Source organism: Hippocampus guttulatus, chromosome 3, assembly GCF_054856545.1.
Source record: "Hippocampus guttulatus isolate MCC_2025c chromosome 3, RoL_Hgut_1.0, whole genome shotgun sequence".
Lineage (NCBI taxonomy): Eukaryota > Metazoa > Chordata > Actinopteri > Syngnathiformes > Syngnathidae > Hippocampus > Hippocampus guttulatus.
In genome coordinates, this window is record NC_141263.1 from 28,267,974 (window position 1) to 28,290,047 (window position 22,074).

Below are 22,074 nucleotides of genomic sequence, written 5' to 3' on the forward strand. Positions count from 1 at the left end.
CGATACCGGCAGGCTCCACAAGTACCCGATGCCTTGAAATAAGGCTGGTATCGGTACACGTCCATCTTGCCAGTTGAGATTTCAAGACAGCGTTAGCATTGTAAAACCAAATTACGGTTTCCAATCAAGGATTAGGGTGTCAAGTTAGAGTTTCAACCGGAACTAGGGTTTCAAATGAGGCTTTGAGTTTCAAATTAGCGCTTAAAGCCCAGTTAGGGTTTGAAACAAAACTTACGGTTTCAAGTCCAGGTTAGGGTTTCAAACGAGGTTTAAGGTTTCCAATTAGGGATTGCAGACATGGTCAGGGTGTCAAGCCAGAGTTATCTTAGATTAGCCACATGAAATATGCTACAGCAGAGGTGTTTAAACATCAACGATTGCAAATCAGTGGTGTGTAGACTTGAAATGTGGTAAATGAGGGGTGTTCAAAATGTTGGTCCCCTGGAGTGTAAACGCAGCATGCAGCGATAACGCATACCTGATCAATCAGTGAAATTGCTGATATTGAAGCTGACAAGCGAATAAGGCTTCCACTTTCTTTGGCCGAATCACCGGCGATCCATAAGGTGCGCATTCATTAGCGCCCCCGGCCGCGATTGATGTGCGCGCCGCCAACATCTGCTTCACAGGCCTGGCCTCCATCTTTGCATTATTCGCACATCCGTCACTCACCGCAACTAAGCCAACGCGGGAAACTCAGGCGATTTTTTTTCTCCGCTGATTAAATTCACTGCCGGATTAGAGCAAACATTTGGCGTGTGCCGTACTCTTGTAAGCGGCTCTTAAAGATGCGCCCCACCTTTCGTAGTCCACGCCCCCTGACCAAAAAAAAAACAAACCCTCAAATCTGAGACTGGCATTTTCTCATTCATTTGCCATCGACAAGCTTTTCCCAAACCTTTGAAGCCACACAACCACCGAACAAAGATGGTGCACTCTCACTCTTCTGTGCGCACTGATAAAAAAAATGTCAAAATGACACGAAATTAGGCGGCCCGGTAGTCCAGTGGTTAGCACGTCGACTTCACAGCGCAGAGGTACCGGGTTCGATTCCAGCTCCGGCCTCCCTGTGTGGAGTTTGCATGTTCTCCCCGGGCCTGCGTGGGTTTTCTCCGGGTGCTCCGGTTTCCTCCCACGTTCCAAAAACGTGCATGGCAGGCTGATTGAACACGCTAAATTGTCCCGAGGCGTGAGTGTGAGTGCGCATGGTTGTTCGTCTCTGTGTGCCCTGCGATTGGCTGGCAACCGGTTCGGGGTGTCCCCCGCCTACTGCCCGAAGACGGCTGGGATAGGCTCCAGCATCCCCCGCGACCCTCGTGAGAATTAAGCGGTTCGGAAAATGAATGAATGAATGACACGAAATTTTCAACAGCAACTTTTTGACAAATGTTGTCATTCCTGCTGCTCCTCGTCCATGCCGAAAGAGATGGCGCACCCATTCCCCATAACACCTGAGAAAAAGCACTGCACCATCGCCTTTTTGTTTTCGATAACATTTTTTGTTTTTAATTCAACCATGTGCCACCTTCAAAATACAGCCTAGGCACGCCCTCTCTCCACTTGGGGACCCACCGAAGCGCAATCTTTCAGCAAATGTACGTGATGAGTGTCCACCACCGCCAGTGATGACGAGACTCCTCCCTAATCAAGCCAACTAATTACCTGTACGGGAAGACAGAAAAGGCGGCCCGGGCTTGTTTGTCAGCCTCCCGCCGCGGCGCCTTACTGACGGAGGCGTCGATCATTGTCCCGCGGGGGACGTTGATTCACGGCGGGAAATGGAGTCAACACTAAAACGGAGCATAAAAGACATCGTAAAAGCGCGCGATGGAGTGTTTTCATCCCTTTTTCAGTTTTATCCTCCGAAAGGAAGGTTGCGGCAGCACCATCGGCAGCAGGGGGGGGAGGTTGTACTTGAAAGCCTCGTTAACGCCTCGTCAACGCCTCACTCGCTCCGCTTTTATTTGTAGTCGTCGCCGCGAGATGACAGGAAAAGTTTGTGCGGGCCGTTCATTGGCACGCGCACGCAGGACAGCAAATGTCATCAAAAATACACACAAAAATGAGAATTTGAAAATGTCATTGCATAAAAACAATCAAATGAATGTTGGAATGAAAATTATGAATAAGCACATTGAAAAATAATTGACCTCATTACACCAGTTGATTTAATTTGTTTTTTCAATCATAATGAATGAATGAACTAATTGCATCGATAATAAGTGACCTCAGTGTGAAAAGAATTCACCTCCGGCTGCTTCCGATGGCATTTATGGCCCTTTTTTTTTTTTTAATGTCTTTCAACACACTTTTCCAACAATACTTCCACAATTTCAAAATACATCATAAAACAAGAGAGCGCAACGTCAACAAAGAACGCAAAATTCTTCGACAAACATCGTAACGTTTACTCGCCACGACGATGATCATGAAGCTGCCGCGGAAGAGTACACTCCAATGTCGACGTTGGGGAAGGAAAATAAAATTTTCATCTCTATCTACATCGGTAACTTTGTTACGTTGGATTTATGCTGATTTTTATTGATGTATTTATTTGTTTGCGTTCCGACCATGCTTATGGGCAGTTGATAGCTGGCACTGTTGCGCTTTTTCCTGAAGCGCCGGATTTCAACTCCGAATGAGGCCGCAAGATGCAGGCCGATGGCAAAAATACAAAATTCATAACAGGGAGCGAGTCATCTGGGCCTTTTGTTAAATTCCCGCGGGCCCTTGCCACGGTACACACTGCTCGGGCCGCTATTTTATGTCGTAATTGGCAATTTTTGTTCACCATTGTATTCAATATATCGCGCTGACTGCCTACACCCTCGTTACGGAGAATGTCACCAAATAATTTAAAATCAAAAGTAGCGATCATCTTTGCTGTCATAAAGTTAGCATCAGACAGAAAGTGCTGTGACTGGGTTTCAAAATAGGGCGCGATGAAGAAGTGAGAAGTGCGCTGTTAGCAGCCTTATTCTTGCCAACTTGACTGCGTTTGATAAATCTGCCTCTTATATATATATATATATATATATATCCATCCATCCATCCATTTTCCGAACCGCTTGATCCTCACTAGGGTCGCGGGGGGTGCTGGAGCCTATCCCAGCCGTCTTTGGGCAGTAGGCGGGGACACCCTGAATCAGTTGCCAGCCAATCGCAGGGCACACAGAGACGAACAACCACACACAGGGACAATTTAGAGCGTCCAATCAGCCTGCCATGCATGTTTTTGGAATGTGGGAGGAAACCGGAGCACCCGGAGAAAACCCACGCAGGCCCGGGGAGAACATGCAAACTCCACACAGGGAGGCCGGAGCTGGAATTGAACCCGGTACCTCTGCGCTGTGAAGCCGACGTGCTAACCACTGGACTACCGGGCCGCTCTATATATATATATATATATATATATATATATATATATGATATATATATATATATATATATATCTTCGTGAGCACACACATGCAGTTGATTACTTTAATTAAGAGTGCACACACACACACACGCACGCACGCACGCACATACGCACGCGTGCAAGATGTGCTTTAATTGATGAAAGGGCATCCTAAAAGAGACGCACGGCAAGCTCACGAGTTTTCCTCGGTCAACATGGGGGCAGCACGTCAAGCACCCCCCACTCCCCACCCCCCGATGGCTTTTTGTCGACCTTGTCTCAACATTTCCCATCACGCCGCTCGGCTGCAGGCAGCGGCCATTTTAATTTATGAGCGGGAGCATCCGTCCCGTAATTGGACGAGTGACGCTCTGACCCGCGGCGCCCCCTAGAGACGTTCCCCGGGTGAGACGGAGCCAGACAATCGAGCCCTAATTGCTTCACGCTGGCTCCCCCCCAAAGTGTCTGGAGGACTTGGGAGTTGTTCGGGGCGGAGGGAGAAGGTCACGCTTTGCCCAAAGCGCCACGTTCGCGCACGATATTCGTGCAACGTGGCGCCAATGCTGAGCGAAAAGTTTTTTTTTCTAGCTTACCTTTAACATGACACTGGTGAAGGCATTTCTGGGGGAGTAATTCTTGCACAAAAGCCCACAAAAAAAAAAAACAGGAAAACAATGAACTGAGCTTCCTCAAGACTTAATTGTCGTCCAGTAGTTGAAACCATATCAAATTTGTTGTGAATGATTCGAAAATTGTTATCTTTTATTTTTTGGGACAGCTACTTCGTCTTGAACAAGCGCACGGGCTTTGTGATCATCAAGGAGAAGGCCCCGTCGGGCGACTATCGGTTCCTCGTGCGCGTTTCGGACGGCGTGTGGCCCGACGTCGTCTCCGCGGTTACGGTGCATGTACGAGAGCTGCCCGAGGACGCCGTGCAGAACTTGGCGTCGCTCCGCCTTGCAGGTAAGACCCATGACCGCGAGAAATATCTGTCAATTACTTTTAAAAAAATTGTTGAAGATACATTAAAAAAAATCTGGAAAAAATATAATAGTTTGTATGATAGAAACAACAAAATACATACAAATAATTATAACGTAAGATTACAAATTTGAAGATATAAAACTATTCGATTACTATAGAAAGTTCAAAATATATCAAAATTTGCACATCAATAAAGTGTATAAATATAGAAATCTATTAAAAATGTAAAAACTTGCGATATAAAATATATACAGTATACATTTACAAATATTAAACTATATTAGGATTACAATTAAAATATATAAATGTTGAAATGTAGACAAAAAAAATATCAATTCATCAGTGTGTGTGTGTGTGTGTGTGTGTGTGTGTGTGTGTGTGTGTGTGTGTGTGTGTTTGCGTATAGTACATATGTATCTCCTGTATATATGGAGTATTTGTTGCAAGATTAACAAAAAAAAGGTTGCAATAAATATTATGTAACGGAGTAAATTGCACTGCTCAACTGACTGTAGCATGTCTGTAGTTCTTTAGTGTTAGTTGGTTGCATGCACATTAGAGGTAGTTTCAGTTCCTTTTCAGTCTTTTTAAAGCACTGTCATTTTCATTTTGTTTCGTTTCCCAAAATGTTTCATTTTAGTTGATTGCGCTCGTTTCTTTAATAACCTTGATATCAATTGGATAATTAGATCCATTCTGTCAATGACTGCACAAAACAAAATTTACATTAATGATAAAAAATCATCAAAAGTGCCCCCCGCAACCCCCCCCCCCCAAAAAAAGAAGAAAAGTCTGTCCAGTTAGTTGATTAGTGTGTCCCGATTAGACACTTAGTGCTGAGCATGAAGAATGATGATCATTTTTCATGTTGGCTCTCGGGCAAGACACACAGAGCCACACTTGCGTCGAGCGCAGTTAGCTGCTATAGGCGGCAGCTTCCGCCGTCTCCGCCACTTTACATTTGCCTGCGAGAAATAGGACACGGCTGAGGGGCTTTTACCATCTCTCAGATATTGAAATAGAACCTTCCAAAGAGAGATGGGCGCTTTGGAGGTGCAGGAGGAAGGAAGGAGTGTGCTGCTTCGTCGTTGCACATAAAAGGATTTGTCTTGCCAAAGCAAGAAGCGGGTAGATGAACGTGACGCGCAGCGGCCGCTGGAAACATTGCTCAGTTGGGCTGCAAAGGAAATGGAAATATTCGCATGACACCTTCTTTACATGACTGCTGCCATGCCTGCTTTCACAGCTACGTGAACCCCCCCCAAAAATGAAATGAAATGGTCATTTCATTTGATGTTTTTTCACGTATTCAAAGTACAGCATGTAAAATGGACATTATTGAATTTATCACTCGGGATTTGAGATCAGCACAGCCTTTGAGTTGAAGATGAAGATGAGGGACCGATTCTCGGCTTGTCGACACACAAGTCGGGCGAGTTCGGCATCTGACACCTAAAAGGAGTTTGCTTATGTATGACACAAACAAGCGGGACTCGAGAGCCCCTATCCGGCCTATTGTTGCTGTCTCTCTCGTGCAACACGCCTGATTAAAATGATCAGCTCATCAGTAAGCTTTGCGGAAGCCTGATAATGAGACTGATTTAATCGTTTATGGAGGTGTCGCAAAAGCAAATAAATAAATAAATAAAATAAAATTGTTTTCTCCGTGTTTTGGTTGGAAAAACTGTCCCCCCCCTAATGAACCCGACCCCTCTTTGACTGCTGATTACTGATAACGGTAAAAGCTCAAAACATTTTTTCCCTGGTCTGAAAGAAGAAAGTCTTCTATTCCTCTTAGTCGGTTTGTTGCTGATACAGAACACAATAAACCAAAAGATGAGTCCGATTGCTCTCCAGCTGGCAATATGGAGAACATTGCTTTGAAAATGTCCGACAGTGAACAAGTTGCCTGAATTTGCTCACGGAGTCACTGCATAAAAAAAAAAAAGCAAGGCGACTGTACATCATCTGTCTCGTTAGCGGCGGTAAAATTGGCTGGCGTGTTCTGTAAAACAAAACAAAAAAAATCCATAAGATCTTATATTTTGAGCCTCCGTCGACGGAATAAGAAAATCCGACTGTGAGATCATGTGAAGGTGAGCGTGCGTAAGCGTGGCCGAGCCGCGTAATAAGAAGCGCTCTCATCGATTGGCCGTCAGCGTGCTGGAGACTTCAGAGAATATCCCGGTTGGAGCAGAGTGACTTGACTTTCCGAAATCCCATTCCCGGGAACCAATGCAGAAAGCAATAACCGCGCGCGACTTGAATCGCCGCTGTGAGATGAATACAAAGCGCCGACATCAACGCACAACAGCCGCCGCCCGCCGCTGCCTCACTCACTATCTTGAAAAAGGCGGAAAGTCCTTGAATGTCCACAAAAGCTCCCCCACGCAAGACCCCCGCTTGATGAAGAGCCCCTCTCGAGGGGTTCGACCTTTAAAAGGCAACACGGTCAAGTGAGAGATTGCCGAAATATTTCTCCCCCGCCTGGCGAGGCGAGCGAGGATCGATACTGCCAGGAAATTGGGAAAATATCGTCTGCGCTCCTTTAATCGCTTCTGCTTTGACTCTGCCCTTCTCTCCGTCCTGAAGGATAAAGTTCTTTCAGCCGTAGCTTAGCTTGGGAAAATTCAGCCCCCGGGAGCCACTTTCCTTCAGGAACATGAATTTCGTCTGGCATGTCTGTCAGGAGTATAGCCACAAAAAGAAGTCTCAAGTCCTGAAAAGCAACCACAAGTCCACCAATTTGGTTTGAAGGAAACATTTGGAGCAGCATTTTTAGATATGGCCGAGAAATTTTACAGACGACCATTTTTTTGTTGTTTCTTGGGGAAAAATCATCACTCTCAGTTACCACCCTGAAATTTGGTAAAAATTCCGACCACGAATAGACCCACAAAAAGTCGCAAAAATCAGCCTCTGCGAGCTTTCACTTAACAAAATGGAATTTGGTCGCGATTTCTACCATGAACAGACATGCAAAAAGTCTCCAAAATCAACCTCTGAAAACCTTAACTTAACAGCATGAAATTTGGTCACAATTTCTATCATGAAAAGATGCGCAAAAAAGTTTCATTAAGCCATTGCTGAAAATAAACGAGAATTATCACATTTTTGTTTTCATGCAACATGTTTCTAAAGGTATATTATCTCTGTGTCCTTTAAAAGGCTGGTCCTAAAAATTTTGCTGCCAACTTTTTTGAAAATTCTGGACCCAATGAGAACAACCAAATGTCATGGCCATGTCTGTTATGAGTAGAGCCGCAAAAGACTCTCAAGAATCCGCATTCAACCATTTTAGTTTGAAACTGCTTTTTGAGGGTGTATTGCTAAGTGCCTTCTAAAGATTTCACCTTGAAATTTCACCTGTCATGATTTTTTTTTTCTTTCCCGGAGCCTCGTTTCATCGGCATTTTTCATCAAAGCAGCTCAAGAAATGGCTTCTTGAGATACAAAAAGACACAGGTTTTGGTTTGAAACGGCTATTGGAAGGTTCATGTCTAGTCATCTTTTAAACGCTTAACCACAGTTTTTGCCTCCCAGAACAATGATCCAAAATGGGAAAAAAAATCCCCAAAACAAAAAAAATTGGGGGGGGGGGGGAAATCAATGTCAAAAATCCATTTCGGTAGATTTAAAGCCATCACTGATTAAAATTTGCTGTTGATTGTTAATTGTTTCGAAAAATTCGCCCCTGGAACCAGCTTCTCTTGGCAACCTCAGATTTTGCAGACACGTCTCTCGTGAATCGACCCATAAAAAGTTTCAAAAAGCCTTACTTGGAAGTAGACGATTTTGGTTTCAAGCCGCCTTTGATTTATTTTTTATTTTTTCCAATGTAATCATTGAACTTGTTTTACCTTGAAAAATCAGCCATTGTAATCTCGTGGATATTTTGCTAACATCCTTGTGAAGATTTTGCACCACCGGCACCAGTATGGAGTCCATGGCTCTTCTTTCCCCTTGATTGGACTCTTCAATCAGTCTTGATGCTTTTTGTTGCCTTGCCGGTCCAATCGACTTGAGCAGCCGTTAACTTGCAGCGTTGTTGTTTCTCAGAGTACTTTGAAACTCTTTCAATGTATCTTTAAAAACCTCTGGAGCCTTCAAAAACCTCTTGAGAAAAAGTCCTCTGCCGCAGATGCTACTTAAATTGCATTTGTGTGCGTGTGCGTGTGCGCGTGCGCGTGCGCGTGTGTGTGTGTGTGCCGGATAATGTATTCAGATGGAGGCAGACAGCCTGCAGGGAGGAGAGAGCAGCAGTGTGTTCGGATGTGCGCCAGGTGCAGAGGCTGTCATAGAATGTTACAACTTACCAGGCTTTCCCCCGCAGCCCACTTTACTCCCGACCGTCTCCCTGTCGGCCCTCGTCCGTCCTCCTCCGCCCGGATGGATGGATGAGAGCTGACGTTTGCCTCCGACGTTCACTCGGTGCTCGTCTGACCTCCTTTTTAAGATCCTGCCTGAATAGCTCTCGGTTTACATGGATGGAAGGGTGGATAGATCATGGAATGACAGAGAGCTGGCAAGATGCACGGAAAGATGGATGGATGATGAAACAGATTACTTGACAAATGAATGGATGATTGTTGGATTATCAGATTAATTGATTGTTGGAGGGCCAGTCGGATTGATAAACGGATGGATGATGTGTTCGGTTGTCTGGATAGATGGACAAATGGACGGATGGGTCGGTGTGTATGTCGGGTGTCTGCATGGATGGATGGCCTCATTCGCAGGTGAATGAATGGAAACACTTTTGAATGATGGATAGATGCGTCAACGGGTGGACGGTGGACGGACAAATACGTGGATGGATGGATGTTGACAAATGGGAGTGCCTCTAAAGTAACTGGCAACACAAACAAAACGTTTCCCCATCATCTTCCAGCGTCCATCCATCCCTTAAAAGCTGCCATGGCCTCATGACACTTGGAACACAAGTTTTGCTCATGTAAGTCTGACAGCTGCTTTTCAACAAATTTCTGGCTGCAGAAGCCAAAGCTGACCACGGTCTTTCTCTGTCATGTCAGTCGATCGATATGATCCCGGTCTTGTTAAAACATATGAACGAAAGGTATTTAGATGTCAATAAAAGGAAAAGCGGCAAAGCAGAAATTAAAAAGTGTCCGATATTGACAGTGGTGACCTCTTGGCAGCTGCGCACACCTCTCGCTGCTCGTGTCAATGATGAATGCACAAGCGAGTTGCCACAGAGCTGAGTCCAATCGTAATCAGCTCTTCTTACTCCAGTCAATCAGCGCAATTGGGCTTTTCTCACTGCACTTTTGCAATCAGCATGCCGATTTTAGTTTGAATCGGCATAAAAATCAAACTCTACCGACATTTTTTTTTTCCTCAAAATGGTCCTTCGTGTCCCAATACTTTTGTCCGCCTTGGGCATGTTTTTGTTTGTACTTTGCCAAACGCAGCGGATGAAAAAAGACAGCCGGGACTGGCAGATGATGAATGGAGGATGAAGCGCTCCCTTGAATTTTACACTCCACTTCTCTCTGACTTGTTGAGGACTCTCAGCGGCGTGTGCGCGCGCACGCACGCGACTAAAGCTTGCCGCATCGCTCCCAGCTGAGGAAGTGTCTTTGATGCGTGGCTTTTCTCTGATATCCTTGTTTTTCTCTCAGTGGGGGGGTGCCGTCCTTTACGCTGATGTATTGTTCCATTCCATTCATTTTTTTCATAAATAAAACAGCGGCGTGCCATGTTTGTGTACAGATGCGCTTCACTTAAGACAATTTCAACACGCACGATGATGAAAGCCTCCCGTGTAGCCCGTCAATCAGTCCGAGACAACAAGTATGGCGCGGCGTGTAATTAGCTGTCATGACGGGCTAACAATCAAATTAGGCCTCTTGCCGTTGTTTTTCTTTCAAATGTAGTCTCGACCCTCAGTGGCTCTCGGTTCTCTTTTAAAAAGTAATTTTGCTTCCTTTCGAAGCGTTTGCTGGCCGTCGGCGTGCTTGACCGAAACCAAAAACAACAAACGTGACATGTGCCTTCATAACTGGAACATCTTCACACGTGACCTTGAAACCCTAAAATTCAACCTTGAGCCTGACTTAAAAGTGGAACACTGGCGTGAAATCCCAAGCGTGTCTCACTTTTACACGGTCTTCAAACCATAACATTGTCCTAAAACCGTACTTCGAAACCGTAACCCGACTTGAACGAAGAACCCGATTTTAAAACCGTAAAACTGGCTTTCGTACGTTAAGCTTGCCTTCAAACCCTACTTTGAATTCCTTTCCCCGGCTTGAAATAACATTCCTGACTTAACGCGCGACTTTGAAACTGTAACACTGGATTGAAATCTGAAGTCTATCTTGAAAGGCTACTTTGAAGCCCCGTCTTGAAAAACGTCAGCCTCATGTCAACCACTTACTCTCAAACCCTAAGAGTGGCTCGGAACCCGAATTCATAACCCTCACTTGAAGCGCTTCTGAAATCGATGTCACACTGGTTTCAAATCTTCAGTTCTCTTGAGTCCCTACTTTGAATGACCGAAGGACCTTCTCCACTTGGAAAGCGCAGCACCAGCTTGAAATGGCAACTTGGAGCCCGAACGCTGGCTTGAAACCCAAATTCCGAGTCCAGACCTAAAAGGCTACTGAGGAAAGGTAAGTAAGCCGCAGCGGCGATTTCCAAGCCTCTTCCGGAGCCCGACTTGGCCATTTCCCAGCGCCGACTTCAAACCCCAATTTCAAACCGTAACGACGACTCGCTGCGGCGCCGCGGCGGTGAATAAAACATGAGCTGACTGCTCTCCGCGCTCGCGATTGGAAATGAAGCTGCTAAATTGTCCGGAGTGTAATCACCTTTAACTGGAACATTTGCATATTCTCACAGGCACGCGCGCGCACAAACGCACGCACACACAACCATTCCAAACAACAAGAAGCCTTTTTCAGTCGTTCATCCCGACAGCTTTGGTCGTATTAAATGCAAATGTTTTCCGAAATCACTTTACATCAACAGCGGTGCACTCGGTGCTCTGGCAAGAGAGCGATTGCGGCCCTTTTTGTCTTGTTCTTTTTTCATTTGAGTTGACAGAGTCAAGACACCTTTTCAAGAACGAAAGGGAAAATACCGTGAGACCAAAATGAAGTTCCATTCAAATATCTCTCGTAGACCTCGCCCAAATGTGAAAATCGTATTAATTGCACCCTTTTGGAAAAAGATTTGAGCCATGGATTACAATATATCCATCCATCCATTTTCCAAACCGCTTTTTCCTCACTAGGGTCGCGGGGGGTTGCTGGAGCCTATCCCAGCCGTCTTCGGGCAGTAGGTGGGGGACACCCTGAACCGGTAGCCAGCCAATCGCCCTTAAAAAGATGAATATGTCTAAATGCATGAGTTTTTTTTTTTTTTTTTTATTAAAAAAAAAAAGACAAGTGAAATCGCTTTTGAGAATATCGCCCTTTTCCGTAAGAGGCGCAAAATTCTTTCTTCGTAGAATCGTTCAAATTTTTTAAATCTACTTAAAATATGACTCTATGGCTTTAATCGCACTTACTCAGAAAAAAAAATGTTGTGATGAATTTACATTTTGTCACTCGTAACAAAATGCAGATGGAGTTTTTTTTTTTAAGCGGACTTAAAGGATTTACTGTTTGCAACCACTTGTCATAATTAAATGGAGCATTTTTTTTTAAACATGTATGGTTTTTTTTGTCCTTTGTTCCTCCTTGAAAATCAGGCCTTTATAACTTCCCGACTTTTTAATGTGATTCTTTTGTTGTTGTCATCTTGCGGCAGACATGACGGCCAAGGAATTCATGGAGCCGAGGGGCAAGCAGCGCAGCCGATACGAGCTGCTGTCCGACTTCCTGTCCGAGATGTTGTCGGTGTCGCCGTCCGACGTCAACGTCTTCGGCCTGAGCGACGTCCCCGGCCGCATGCTGGACGTGCGCTTTGCCGTGCGCGCCGGCGGCGCCGCCGCCACCTTCTTGCGGCCCGAGAAGATGCACGGATACCTGGCGGCACACAAACAGAAGGTCGGTTGGCTGGGACTTGAATTGAAAAAAAAATCTGAGAAGAATAGTTTTAGATAATGCAAACTGCAAAGCTAGCACCGCATTAGTCAGGTTCTGAACCGAACCGAATGTTGTTTTGGATTCCAGAAATGCAGGCTCAAAGTGCGAGAACAAAAATATTTCTTACAGAAACGTGCAAACTGAAATCGCTGCTCACAAGGAGCCAGGAAAAAAAACAATGCATAAAACAAAGAGCGCTTGCAAAGGCAAAATATAAGAGAACACTGAGAATACGCAAACAAAATATCATAAGCCCAATAACGCGAAACCAAAGATCGAGATCGATACAAAGGATTAATGAAAATACTTGGAAGGTTCTATGACAAAAAAAGAAAGCGATGGAGAGGTCTCGAATACAACACTTGAAGCACAACAGCGAGCAAGGTCAATAATCCGACAAGAGACGCGGCAACTTGGCAGTCCTTCAATACATGGCAGGCTTGAACGCGTGCGCCTGCCGCAGGGAAACGCCCTTCACTCCAGCTGGGGCTGAAAACGGAACAAACAGACGGACACGACAGCCTTCAGATCACCGTTAGCCCTTCATGTACTATCACACCGACATGAAGCCTTCACCCAGACTTAAAACCCGACTCGGAAACTGAAACTCTGACTTGAAACCCTACTTTGCGACTGAAACACTGGCTTGAAAACCTAAAGCTGGTTTTCAAACCGTGCTATGAAATCCTGAAAGGAAACCATGAACCGTCATTGAAGACCGTACATTGAAGCGGTGCGAAACCCGAACACCAGCGTAAGACTGGTTTCAATATCTAAAAATGTCTTCACACGCTCCTTTGAGCACGCAGGAAACCCATAGCCTCCGCCCTTTCTGCTTCCTTGCAGCTTCAGTCCTTCCTCCAGGTGCGGGTCTACCAGGTGCGCGTGGACGAGTGCCCGCAGTCGCCGTGCGGAGGAACGGGCGGCTGCGCCGGCTCGGCGGACGTCCGGGACGCGCCCGCGGTGGTGGACTGCGGCCCCGTGACTTTGGTGTCCGTCACGGTGGAGGCGGCCGCCGTCTGCGTCTGTCCCGGCCGCCAGCAGGTGCATCAGCCCTGCGACGCTTACCCCAGGAACCCGTGCTTCAACGGGGGCGCGTGCGTGGACACCCAGCATGGCTACAGGTCAGTTGTGGATTCTTTCAAATCGCGATTTACCGCTATCGAGCGAGGCGACGATTGTCAGAAAAATCTGGCGAGAGCGGTCATCGGACGAAGCGTACGTTGCGTGGTTGCGCTTGAGCAAGTGGGCGTCGGATCGCCTCAGTTCTTATAGCGTTCATTGACCGAGCCTGAAATGTACTGATTTGACTTGGAATCTCATTTCAATCCTGCATGGCGGTGCCAAAGAAGAGCAATCACACTCGTCACTGTGTATGCCACACGCGATTCGTGTCCATGTGACTTGAAGCATGTTGTCAACTTTATTTTAGTTTATTTTTTTGTCTTTGTGGATTATTTGTAATTGTCGTGGTTGTTTCTATTGTGTAAGGTGGCTTTTAATAGAGGCACAATCCCAATTATTGTTACGATGCACATTACGCCTGACAGTGTTCAGAAACATATATTCTTTTTATCTTTTAATCAGTTGATAATTTCTAACACGTGAGTTCATTTCTATTGTTCAAGGATGACTAACTGGCAAAAAGAGACATCACGGTACATTTTGCGCATACTGTACAATATGTCCTTAACGTGCATCGGAGTATGTTTATTTGGCACTCACTGGAATATTTCTTGTCTTCTGTTTTTTTATTCCCCCCCCCCCCCCCCCCACACACACACAGCAAGCTCTGAGCTTATGAAACAGCACTTTACTTGTATTGTCATCCTTGTGCAGACTGCATTTACTTGATGCATTAGTGAGTCACAAATGTCAGTGTAATTACAATCCCAAAAGAGGATCCCCTGTGGCTAGCGCTCGCCACCGCGCCTTTTTGTCGCAGAAATTTGCTCGCCTCGTACGCCGCCGGCATATCAATAATTCATAAGGTGTCATCAAGTCCCGAACGGTGGCCACATTTGTCTGGAATTAGACCGGCCCTCTCCCCCGGCTTATTATTTATTGAATGTAAAACTAAAAACAGCAGCGACTCGAAGGCCACGGCGAGCATGTCAACATGTGATGGGAGGGGGCTGATCGGTAATGGAGTCCATCAAAACAAGCGGGGGAGGCCCATCAGACCGGGTTGTGACCCTTGGTGAAGCAGCATGTAGCTCTCAGCCGAGCAGGTCATGTCGGAACACCCTGCTTCATGGAAACACAGGATTTTTTAATAACAAAGGATCATGCCACTAAGTATGTAAGATGATTGGGCGTTGTATAATTTTTGTTGTTGTTGTTGTTGTCATCAAGGCATCGTTAATTTGATGGAAGTCGCGTCACTCGATTCACCGATGACATCCTTGAACTTTTTTCAGCACAGTGCGGTGGTCCCAACCAAGTGTTCTTTTTCATTGTCGTGATGTTGGTGCGTGTTGCACCGTAGCGCTCAACTCCCTAGAATTTCTTTTTACACCCACCTCCATACCCCCCCAAAAATCTTTAGAAAACACTGACAAAAACCAGGGGAAACCATAACCCTAACCTGAAAAAAATAAAAAATTAATATATATTAATTAATTAATTAATATATTAATATTAATTAATATATTTTTGTTGTCATTTTTAACCCCTACAAAGATCTATATATTTTTTGTTCTTCAAATAATAGTAATATTACGAAGGAAACTCAATGCGCTCAAATAAAATCGCGCCAATAATCTAAAAACAAAGCGGGATCGTTGCCACTCAATTTCTACACGCTTTAGCGCCCCCTGCTGACTCTGGCATCAGCCCATCGAATTCCGATGAGCCACCTGCGTCGCAATCATTTCTTTGTGTACATTACCTGCTTGATGAGATGCCAACACCCGCAAGAGACCAGCTCCCCAAAAGCGCTTTTCTCTGTCTCTCATGTCAAAGCAGGAAAATGCAAATGACTCCGCGGGGGGCGGGGGGGATTAAAAACACGGATCGGCAACAATTGGATATTTATTCGCATTTAGGACTCCCCGATGGTAATTTAGTGCACAGCCCCCTGCCTGGTATTGAATGGCATCCCTGCTTCCGGAGGATTCCCCTGCCGCCGTCATGTGCCCGCCTGACGCTGCAGGTGATCCGCTGCTAATTGTTCGCCATCATCGCAGGCGGCTTGCGAGGGGAGAAACATTGTCCGCAAACTCCGGGTGACCTATATTTACGACTGGGTTCCATGAAATTCTTGTCACATATTTTCTTTGTTTTCTTGTGCCACTTTGATGCTGTTGTATTATAAAAAAAAAAAAATCCCTCTTGTGTTTGATGCCCACGTAACTTCCAACCATAGAGATCGAAACACGATCAATTCATTTTTCCTGTGAGTGCCAAACAACTTTTGCCTTCGTCAGTTCGAAACAAAACGTGTGGCAATCGCAGAGGTTTCCAAATGTAAGCATTTATTGGTTTTCAAAAGCCGCACGTAAGCAACTACAGTCATACCTCGGGTTTCGACCATAATCCGTTGCAGAAGGCTGTTCAAAAAGCCATTTGTTCGAAATCCGAAACTATTTGATTAGGGGCTAATACACGATGCAGAAATAACATCAAAACAGTCAGATTTGCATAAATCACAACAAACACGTCTGCTCACAATGAACGCTACACGAGCAAGCGTCACTTCCTTGTGTAAGGAAGCCAAGAGGTGTCAAGTGGCGTATTCGGTTTTGCTCAGTTTGGTCGAAAACCGGTTTTCAGTCGTAATCCGAGGCGTGAAAATCTCAAATTTCCTGGTCGAAAACCAATTTGGTCGAGAACAGAGACGTTCGAAAACCGAGGTCTGACTGTATGAACCCTTTCTGGGATCTCGGCCAGAATTATTGATTGGTTGATTGATTTATTTATGTGTGTGTGTGGGGGGGGGCAGATAGGGCAGAGACTGCAAAAGGGTGGAATAAAATGTTACTTTCTATGCATGTCCAAGCACATAGCTCCTCCTCTGGCATGATGCCTTCACTGGCTCCATTTGAGAGTTCTTTTTGGAAGATTCGATGATTTGTTTTCCAATCCTGAAATGGCCTGGCCCCACCTTAGCTCTCGGAGCTCCTGCCCCCCCTGCCCGCTGCCTGAGGTCTGCGGACCAGACACCGTGAGACGTGGCGAAAACTAAGCGGAGGCTCCGAGGGGAGACGTTGCCGCCCCCTTGCTGCCCATCTCGAAAACTCCTCCTTTTTAGTCTTTGGCTTTGAACTCAGCATGAGACTTGCGTTTTAGGTGGAGCGTTTTGGTGGAAGAATTCTTTTTGCTCCTTGTATGGGTTTTTTTTTGTATACAGCGACGTTTGTTTTCAAGCGCTCTCGAAGTACACTTGAGTTGCGTTGAGCTCTCTACCGATTCCATGCATTCCAACCTCCAACTATTTCACTTCAAGACATCTGAACATTTCTGGGGGAGGAAATTCCAACGATTGCGCCCTTTTCCGACCTCTGCATTCTCCCCACTAAAATGAGCAAATGAAAGCAAATTCCCCCATTTTGAGAAACGCAGGCGTAACTCCTCCTTCGCCGTTCCTCAACCGATTGAAACCATTCCAACAATTAGTTGTCCTGCTCATTCACGATATTTTTTTTCTCTTCTCAGTTGAGTCTTTTGCCGGATGTTAGCATTTGAGCCATCCTCATTGCAATGACCACTCCGGAGGGCTTTCTTTACCCTCCACTTCTCAGAAACAACACGGAACGTTGATAATCGAAATCAACCAGCATCGCAGCACAGATTGTGTTGCATGTTGGGGGTTTTGCTCGATTTGTTTTTGACTTCTCTTGAAATTTGACGCCCCGGGCGCCTCCACAACTGTTGCATCACATTTGGATACTTCTATAGCCAAGCCTTACGCATACAACTAATGAGCCGCTTTATCCGTCAGAAGACGACGCAAATACTCGGCGGCGGCAAATCTTCAAAATAAACATTTCATCTTCTCCTCGCTTTTCTCTTTCCTGTTTTTTTTTTTTTTTTTTTCCATCCCCAAGACGACAACTTGGAAGTGAATTGTTAATCGCGGGCTCGCCGCTGGACGTCAACAATGTACGCGAGTTGGAGAGCTCCTTATTTCATCGCGGCGCTTGAGAAGCGTGCGGAGAAGAGTTGGCATCTTCTGTCGGCTTTAATTGGTTTCAAAGAGGCCTTCGCGCGCTCCACTAGACACGCGTGGAGGCGTGCCACCGCGTCGCTATAGCGCTAAATGTGTCCTCTTGTCTTCGTGCCAGAGACTCTGCTTTGAGTTCTTGCCGCAAAGGTGGCAAAAGTACACGCACTCTGTGCGAAAGGCCGAGCCGGATACAAATGTAACCGCCCCCCACCCCCCCCAAAAAAAAAATCAAAAATCAAAAACAAAAGACTTTTATAGCGGGAGTGTCAACCTCATTTTTGTCGGGTTACGTCTTCCTGGATGCTCGCCAGGTCCAAAGCAAAAGTTAATCGTTTCTTCTTTGGCCCACACCTCAGACCGATATTTCAAGAAAAGCAGTCGGCATGACAGCCAGGAAGGAATTAAAGAAAAAAAAAAAAGCATTAAAAACAAAAAACAACAACAACAACAATCAGTTGCCTCTGCAATTGTCCAAATCTGTTTTCTTGCCATAATTCCCATTGAAAGTTTCCAACCTTGAATATTCCCGGATATTTTGCAAGCCAACTTGTGAGCGCTGCTCGTGTAAAACGAGACGCCAAATTTGACTTGGCTACCGAGCGACCAATCAAACGGCAATTTGAAATGCTGGAACAGACGCCCGAGGCCACCCAGACACAATTCCAAATGAGGCTGCCAGCAACGCGTCGTGCTAATGAGGAGATTTGATTTCAAAAATGCTCTCGAGGAGACACATCTCGAATACATTTGACAACAAAACAAGAATTGGAAGTAGCAAGACAATTCATGGAAAGCTGTTGAAGCCTTTCGTCCGTATTCGGGATCTCCACCTTGGCGCGCCCTTTGTTCTCACTCGTACAACAATTCAGCGCACTCATAGAATGCCTGCATTACGACGGGTTGTTTTTTTTGTTTGTTGTTGTTGTTGTTGTTTTTCAAACTTCACTACTGCCGCCTTCCATTTCATGACACGAGTAGGACAACTTTCCCATCCAAGTAGGGTTGTTACTTGTTGCAGCACCACATGTGGTGCTAGACCAGGGGTGCCCACTACATCGACCGTGATGGAAGTATTTAAAGAATAAAATCAAACAAAAAGACGGGCATCCTTTAGCCTACGGTGGCGCCCATATCTGCGCCACCAGAAGTTGTTAGCCGTCACCGGTCTGCAATTGCAGCTTGCGATCAGAGCTGTTGCGATACATCCTTTTTCAAAGTTAATATTATTCTCGTTCCAAGTTTGTTTCATGTACAATTCACCGATGGCTCAGGCTAATCATGGCAATCTGGAGCGCCGGGAGAGACATTTTATCACCGTAAACCACAGGTGTCAAATTCAAGGCCCGGGGGCCAGATCTGGACCGCTGCAAAATTTTATGTGGCCCGCGAAACAAACATTTTTGCGCCGGCTTTGTCGGCTTCTTGCTAAAATACCAAAATTGTCCCAATGAGTTTGACCCCCCTGCTGAGCACACGTACGTACGCTAGTTTGTACACTCAACACGCTGCTTCAAGAGTGCATCCCGTGCATCCCGTGCGTCCCGTGCCTCCGCGTCAGGTCGCGTGCACGTGCGGTAACGGGTCGATGGCGGGAGGTTGGTTGCTTGGAAAGTGGCTCTTCGGTTTAAAAAAAGGTTGAGCACCCCTGTACTACACTGAAGGCACACAAATGTTAACTTGAGACTTGCCTGTATACTGTAAGGAAACCAAAAAAAAAAAAGACCTCTGCCATCCGCAATATGCTGCAAAAAAACTGTTTGGTCTAAAAAGCAAACGGCGGCGGATGAACTCTTGCGGCTGTTTTGCCCTCCACACACGAGCAAGAAAAAGGCAACCAGAAAAGGGAGAAAATGAACCATCATCACATTGCTTGCTCCAGTAAAACATTCCAGCTGCGCCTGTATGCCGAGTGTAATTACATTTCTCTTTTAATTAAACTTCATCCATATTTGCAGAACACACATTAAAAAAAAAATTTGAGAAAATGAGGCCAACAATGTTGGGCCCTCGACGAGCAAATTGCGTGCAAAAGATCTTCAGGGGGTTTTGGTTCAGTTGAGTTTAGTTGAGCGCAGGGAGCTTGAGAACATTTGCGGCAATTAGTGTGAAACGAAAGCTTCATTTTCTGTTTGTTTGGCTGCGGCTGGAATTGAAGAGTTAGCGCGGAACCACAATGAAGCGTTAACACAATCAACACGGCGCAACTGCGCGCCATTTTTTTCTCAATGGCTGCATTGTCGTCTTTTAATTCGTTCAAATTGACATCTCGCAATAAAAACGCAGGCGACAAAATGAGATGCGGCATCCCATCATGTGGGAGGCGTACAAGTGCTTCCAAAAAGTCTGCACACCTCTGAGCAAATGAAAGGTTTTTGTGGTGTCAGGAAATCACACAACCAGTCATCATGACAGAACTTTCTCCATCGCTCATGTGACGTATGACCTGTACAAGTCAATTGAACAAACAAAAAAAGTGTGGTTGCACAAGTGTGCACCCCCTCATCACTGGGGCAAATTAAGGTTGCCTGTTCTAGTAGGCTTTCCCTGGCATTTTTTTGCCTTCTGAAGGTTTTGTCACAAGAGTGATTTTTTTTAGAACTGTGCCTAATTCCCTCCATCTTGACAAAGGCCCCGGTTCAACAAAAGAAGCCCGAGATAAAGTTCAGTTGTTCTAGTAGGCTTTTTCGGGCCAGTTCCTTTTTTTAAATTTATCCTCGAATCCTGACGTTTTTTTGCTCATACAGTACTGATCACTATAAGCAACTGTTGTACGTTTACCTTCACTTGTTTTCATTGTCATTTTTCAACTCAAATGATCTTAGCTTTGTGTTCCAAAATTTCTCACATTTCACAGTTTTTGGTTATTATTATTATTTTTTTTACATTTATGCTGATTCGGTGACTAAAATAAGTACGCTCGCCAATGTTTTGATTTTCATCAATTGTCATTCATTTTTGATGATTTTCACTCATTTTTAGCATTTTGTTAAAATTCATTTGGGTGAGCGCCACTACTTTTGATTTGAACTTTTTGCACTTACATTGACAATTTCCATTTGTTGTCACAGATTTTTATGACAAATCTCCATTGTTTTCTCACCATTATCGATGTGCAATACAGTCGACTTGAATAGGCATGCACGCGCACACGCGCGAGTCATCGAACATATGTGCTGGTAAAAGTTAATTTGAGTGCACAGCTTGGTTTCATTAGAAGCAGCTGGGAAAACAAGGGAAAAAAAGGAGGGCAGAATGATGCCATTCCTTGTGCACGACATGCACGCCAGACCAACCCTGATAATCCCGAGATGACACACACGCACACGTGCGTACACACAAATACAAAATGTCATCCGTACAAGGCGAGTGAATTAATGGTCCTCATCTGTTTCTACATTGTCTTCCAAATCCCTCACATGACGACCGCTGTTTGGATTTATTCATTGTTGCCCCGCCAAATTGTTTCAGAATGTAATTTCTTTTTTTTTGGGGGGGGGGGGTTGACATTGATTTTACATGGGAGCATCGTTGTGGGGGCAGGGGGGTCCAATAGATGAATGTGTATAAGTAGTTTGGATGATAAATGGATGGAAACGGCGGCAGCCCGATGGTCCAGCGGTAAGCACAACGACCTCACGGTGCAGAGGTCGTGGCTTCGGCCTCCCCGTGTGGAGTTTGCATGTTCTCCCCGTGCCTGGGTGGCTTTTCTCCGTGTACTCCGGTTTCCTCCCACGTTCCAAAAACATGCGCAGCGGGCTGATTGAACACTCCAAATTCTCCCTAGGTGTGAGTGTGAGCGCGAATGGTTGTTTGTCTCTGTGTTGGCTGGAGACAGGTTCAGGGTGTCCCCCGCCTACTGCCCGAAGACGGCTGGGATCGGCTCCAGCATGCCCCGCGACCCTTGTGAGTATAAAGAGCATCAGAAAGTAGATGGATGGATGGAAACAAAATGTTTGTTTTCCAAAATAAGCAGCACAGCGGCTCATTCACTCCCAAAGACATATTTATATGTCTTTTCACACTCCACACGTTCAACCCCAGATATTAATTTTTTTTCAATTTTTCCAAGACTTAGGGTAAAAAAAAAAAAAGGGGGGGGTCTAGAATTGGCTGGTACTGAATGATTTAAGCTCCCCGATATCTTAGATGTGAAAAGGAAAATATTCGGGAAGATGAGGGAAAAAAAATCAATAGACTTCAGCAATTCTCCTTTAATGGCGACGGGGGAGTGTCACAATCTGTGAAACGAGCTGCACACATTAGGTGCGCTCAAGTCTCTCCAGGTGTGCCACGGGAGGGGGGGGGGGGCTCAGTGAATAGGAATCCAGCAAAGTTGTTGACATTGCGCTTCTCTTTTCGCTGAATAGTTTTGGAGCCAGAGTGCTGAGAGTCTAGCTGACTAATTTCATGGTTTGTCTTTTCAGAAGAGAAAAAAAAAAAAAAACAGAGGCTCTTTCAGGACAGAAGAC

General features: G+C 45.4%; 1 protein-coding gene across 1 annotated transcript in view; it reads left to right on the forward strand.

Annotated features, from left to right (window-relative positions):
* Positions 1–22,074, forward strand: part of LOC147208110 (neural-cadherin) — a 174,243-nt gene that overhangs the window by 113,438 nt on the left and 38,731 nt on the right. The window contains exons 25-27 of the mRNA XM_086107945.1: positions 4,179–4,363; positions 12,161–12,399; positions 13,285–13,562. Of these exons, the coding sequence (XP_085964071.1) occupies positions 4,179–4,363; positions 12,161–12,399; positions 13,285–13,562 (702 nt within the window). The remainder of the gene's footprint in view (positions 1–4,178; positions 4,364–12,160; positions 12,400–13,284; positions 13,563–22,074) is intronic.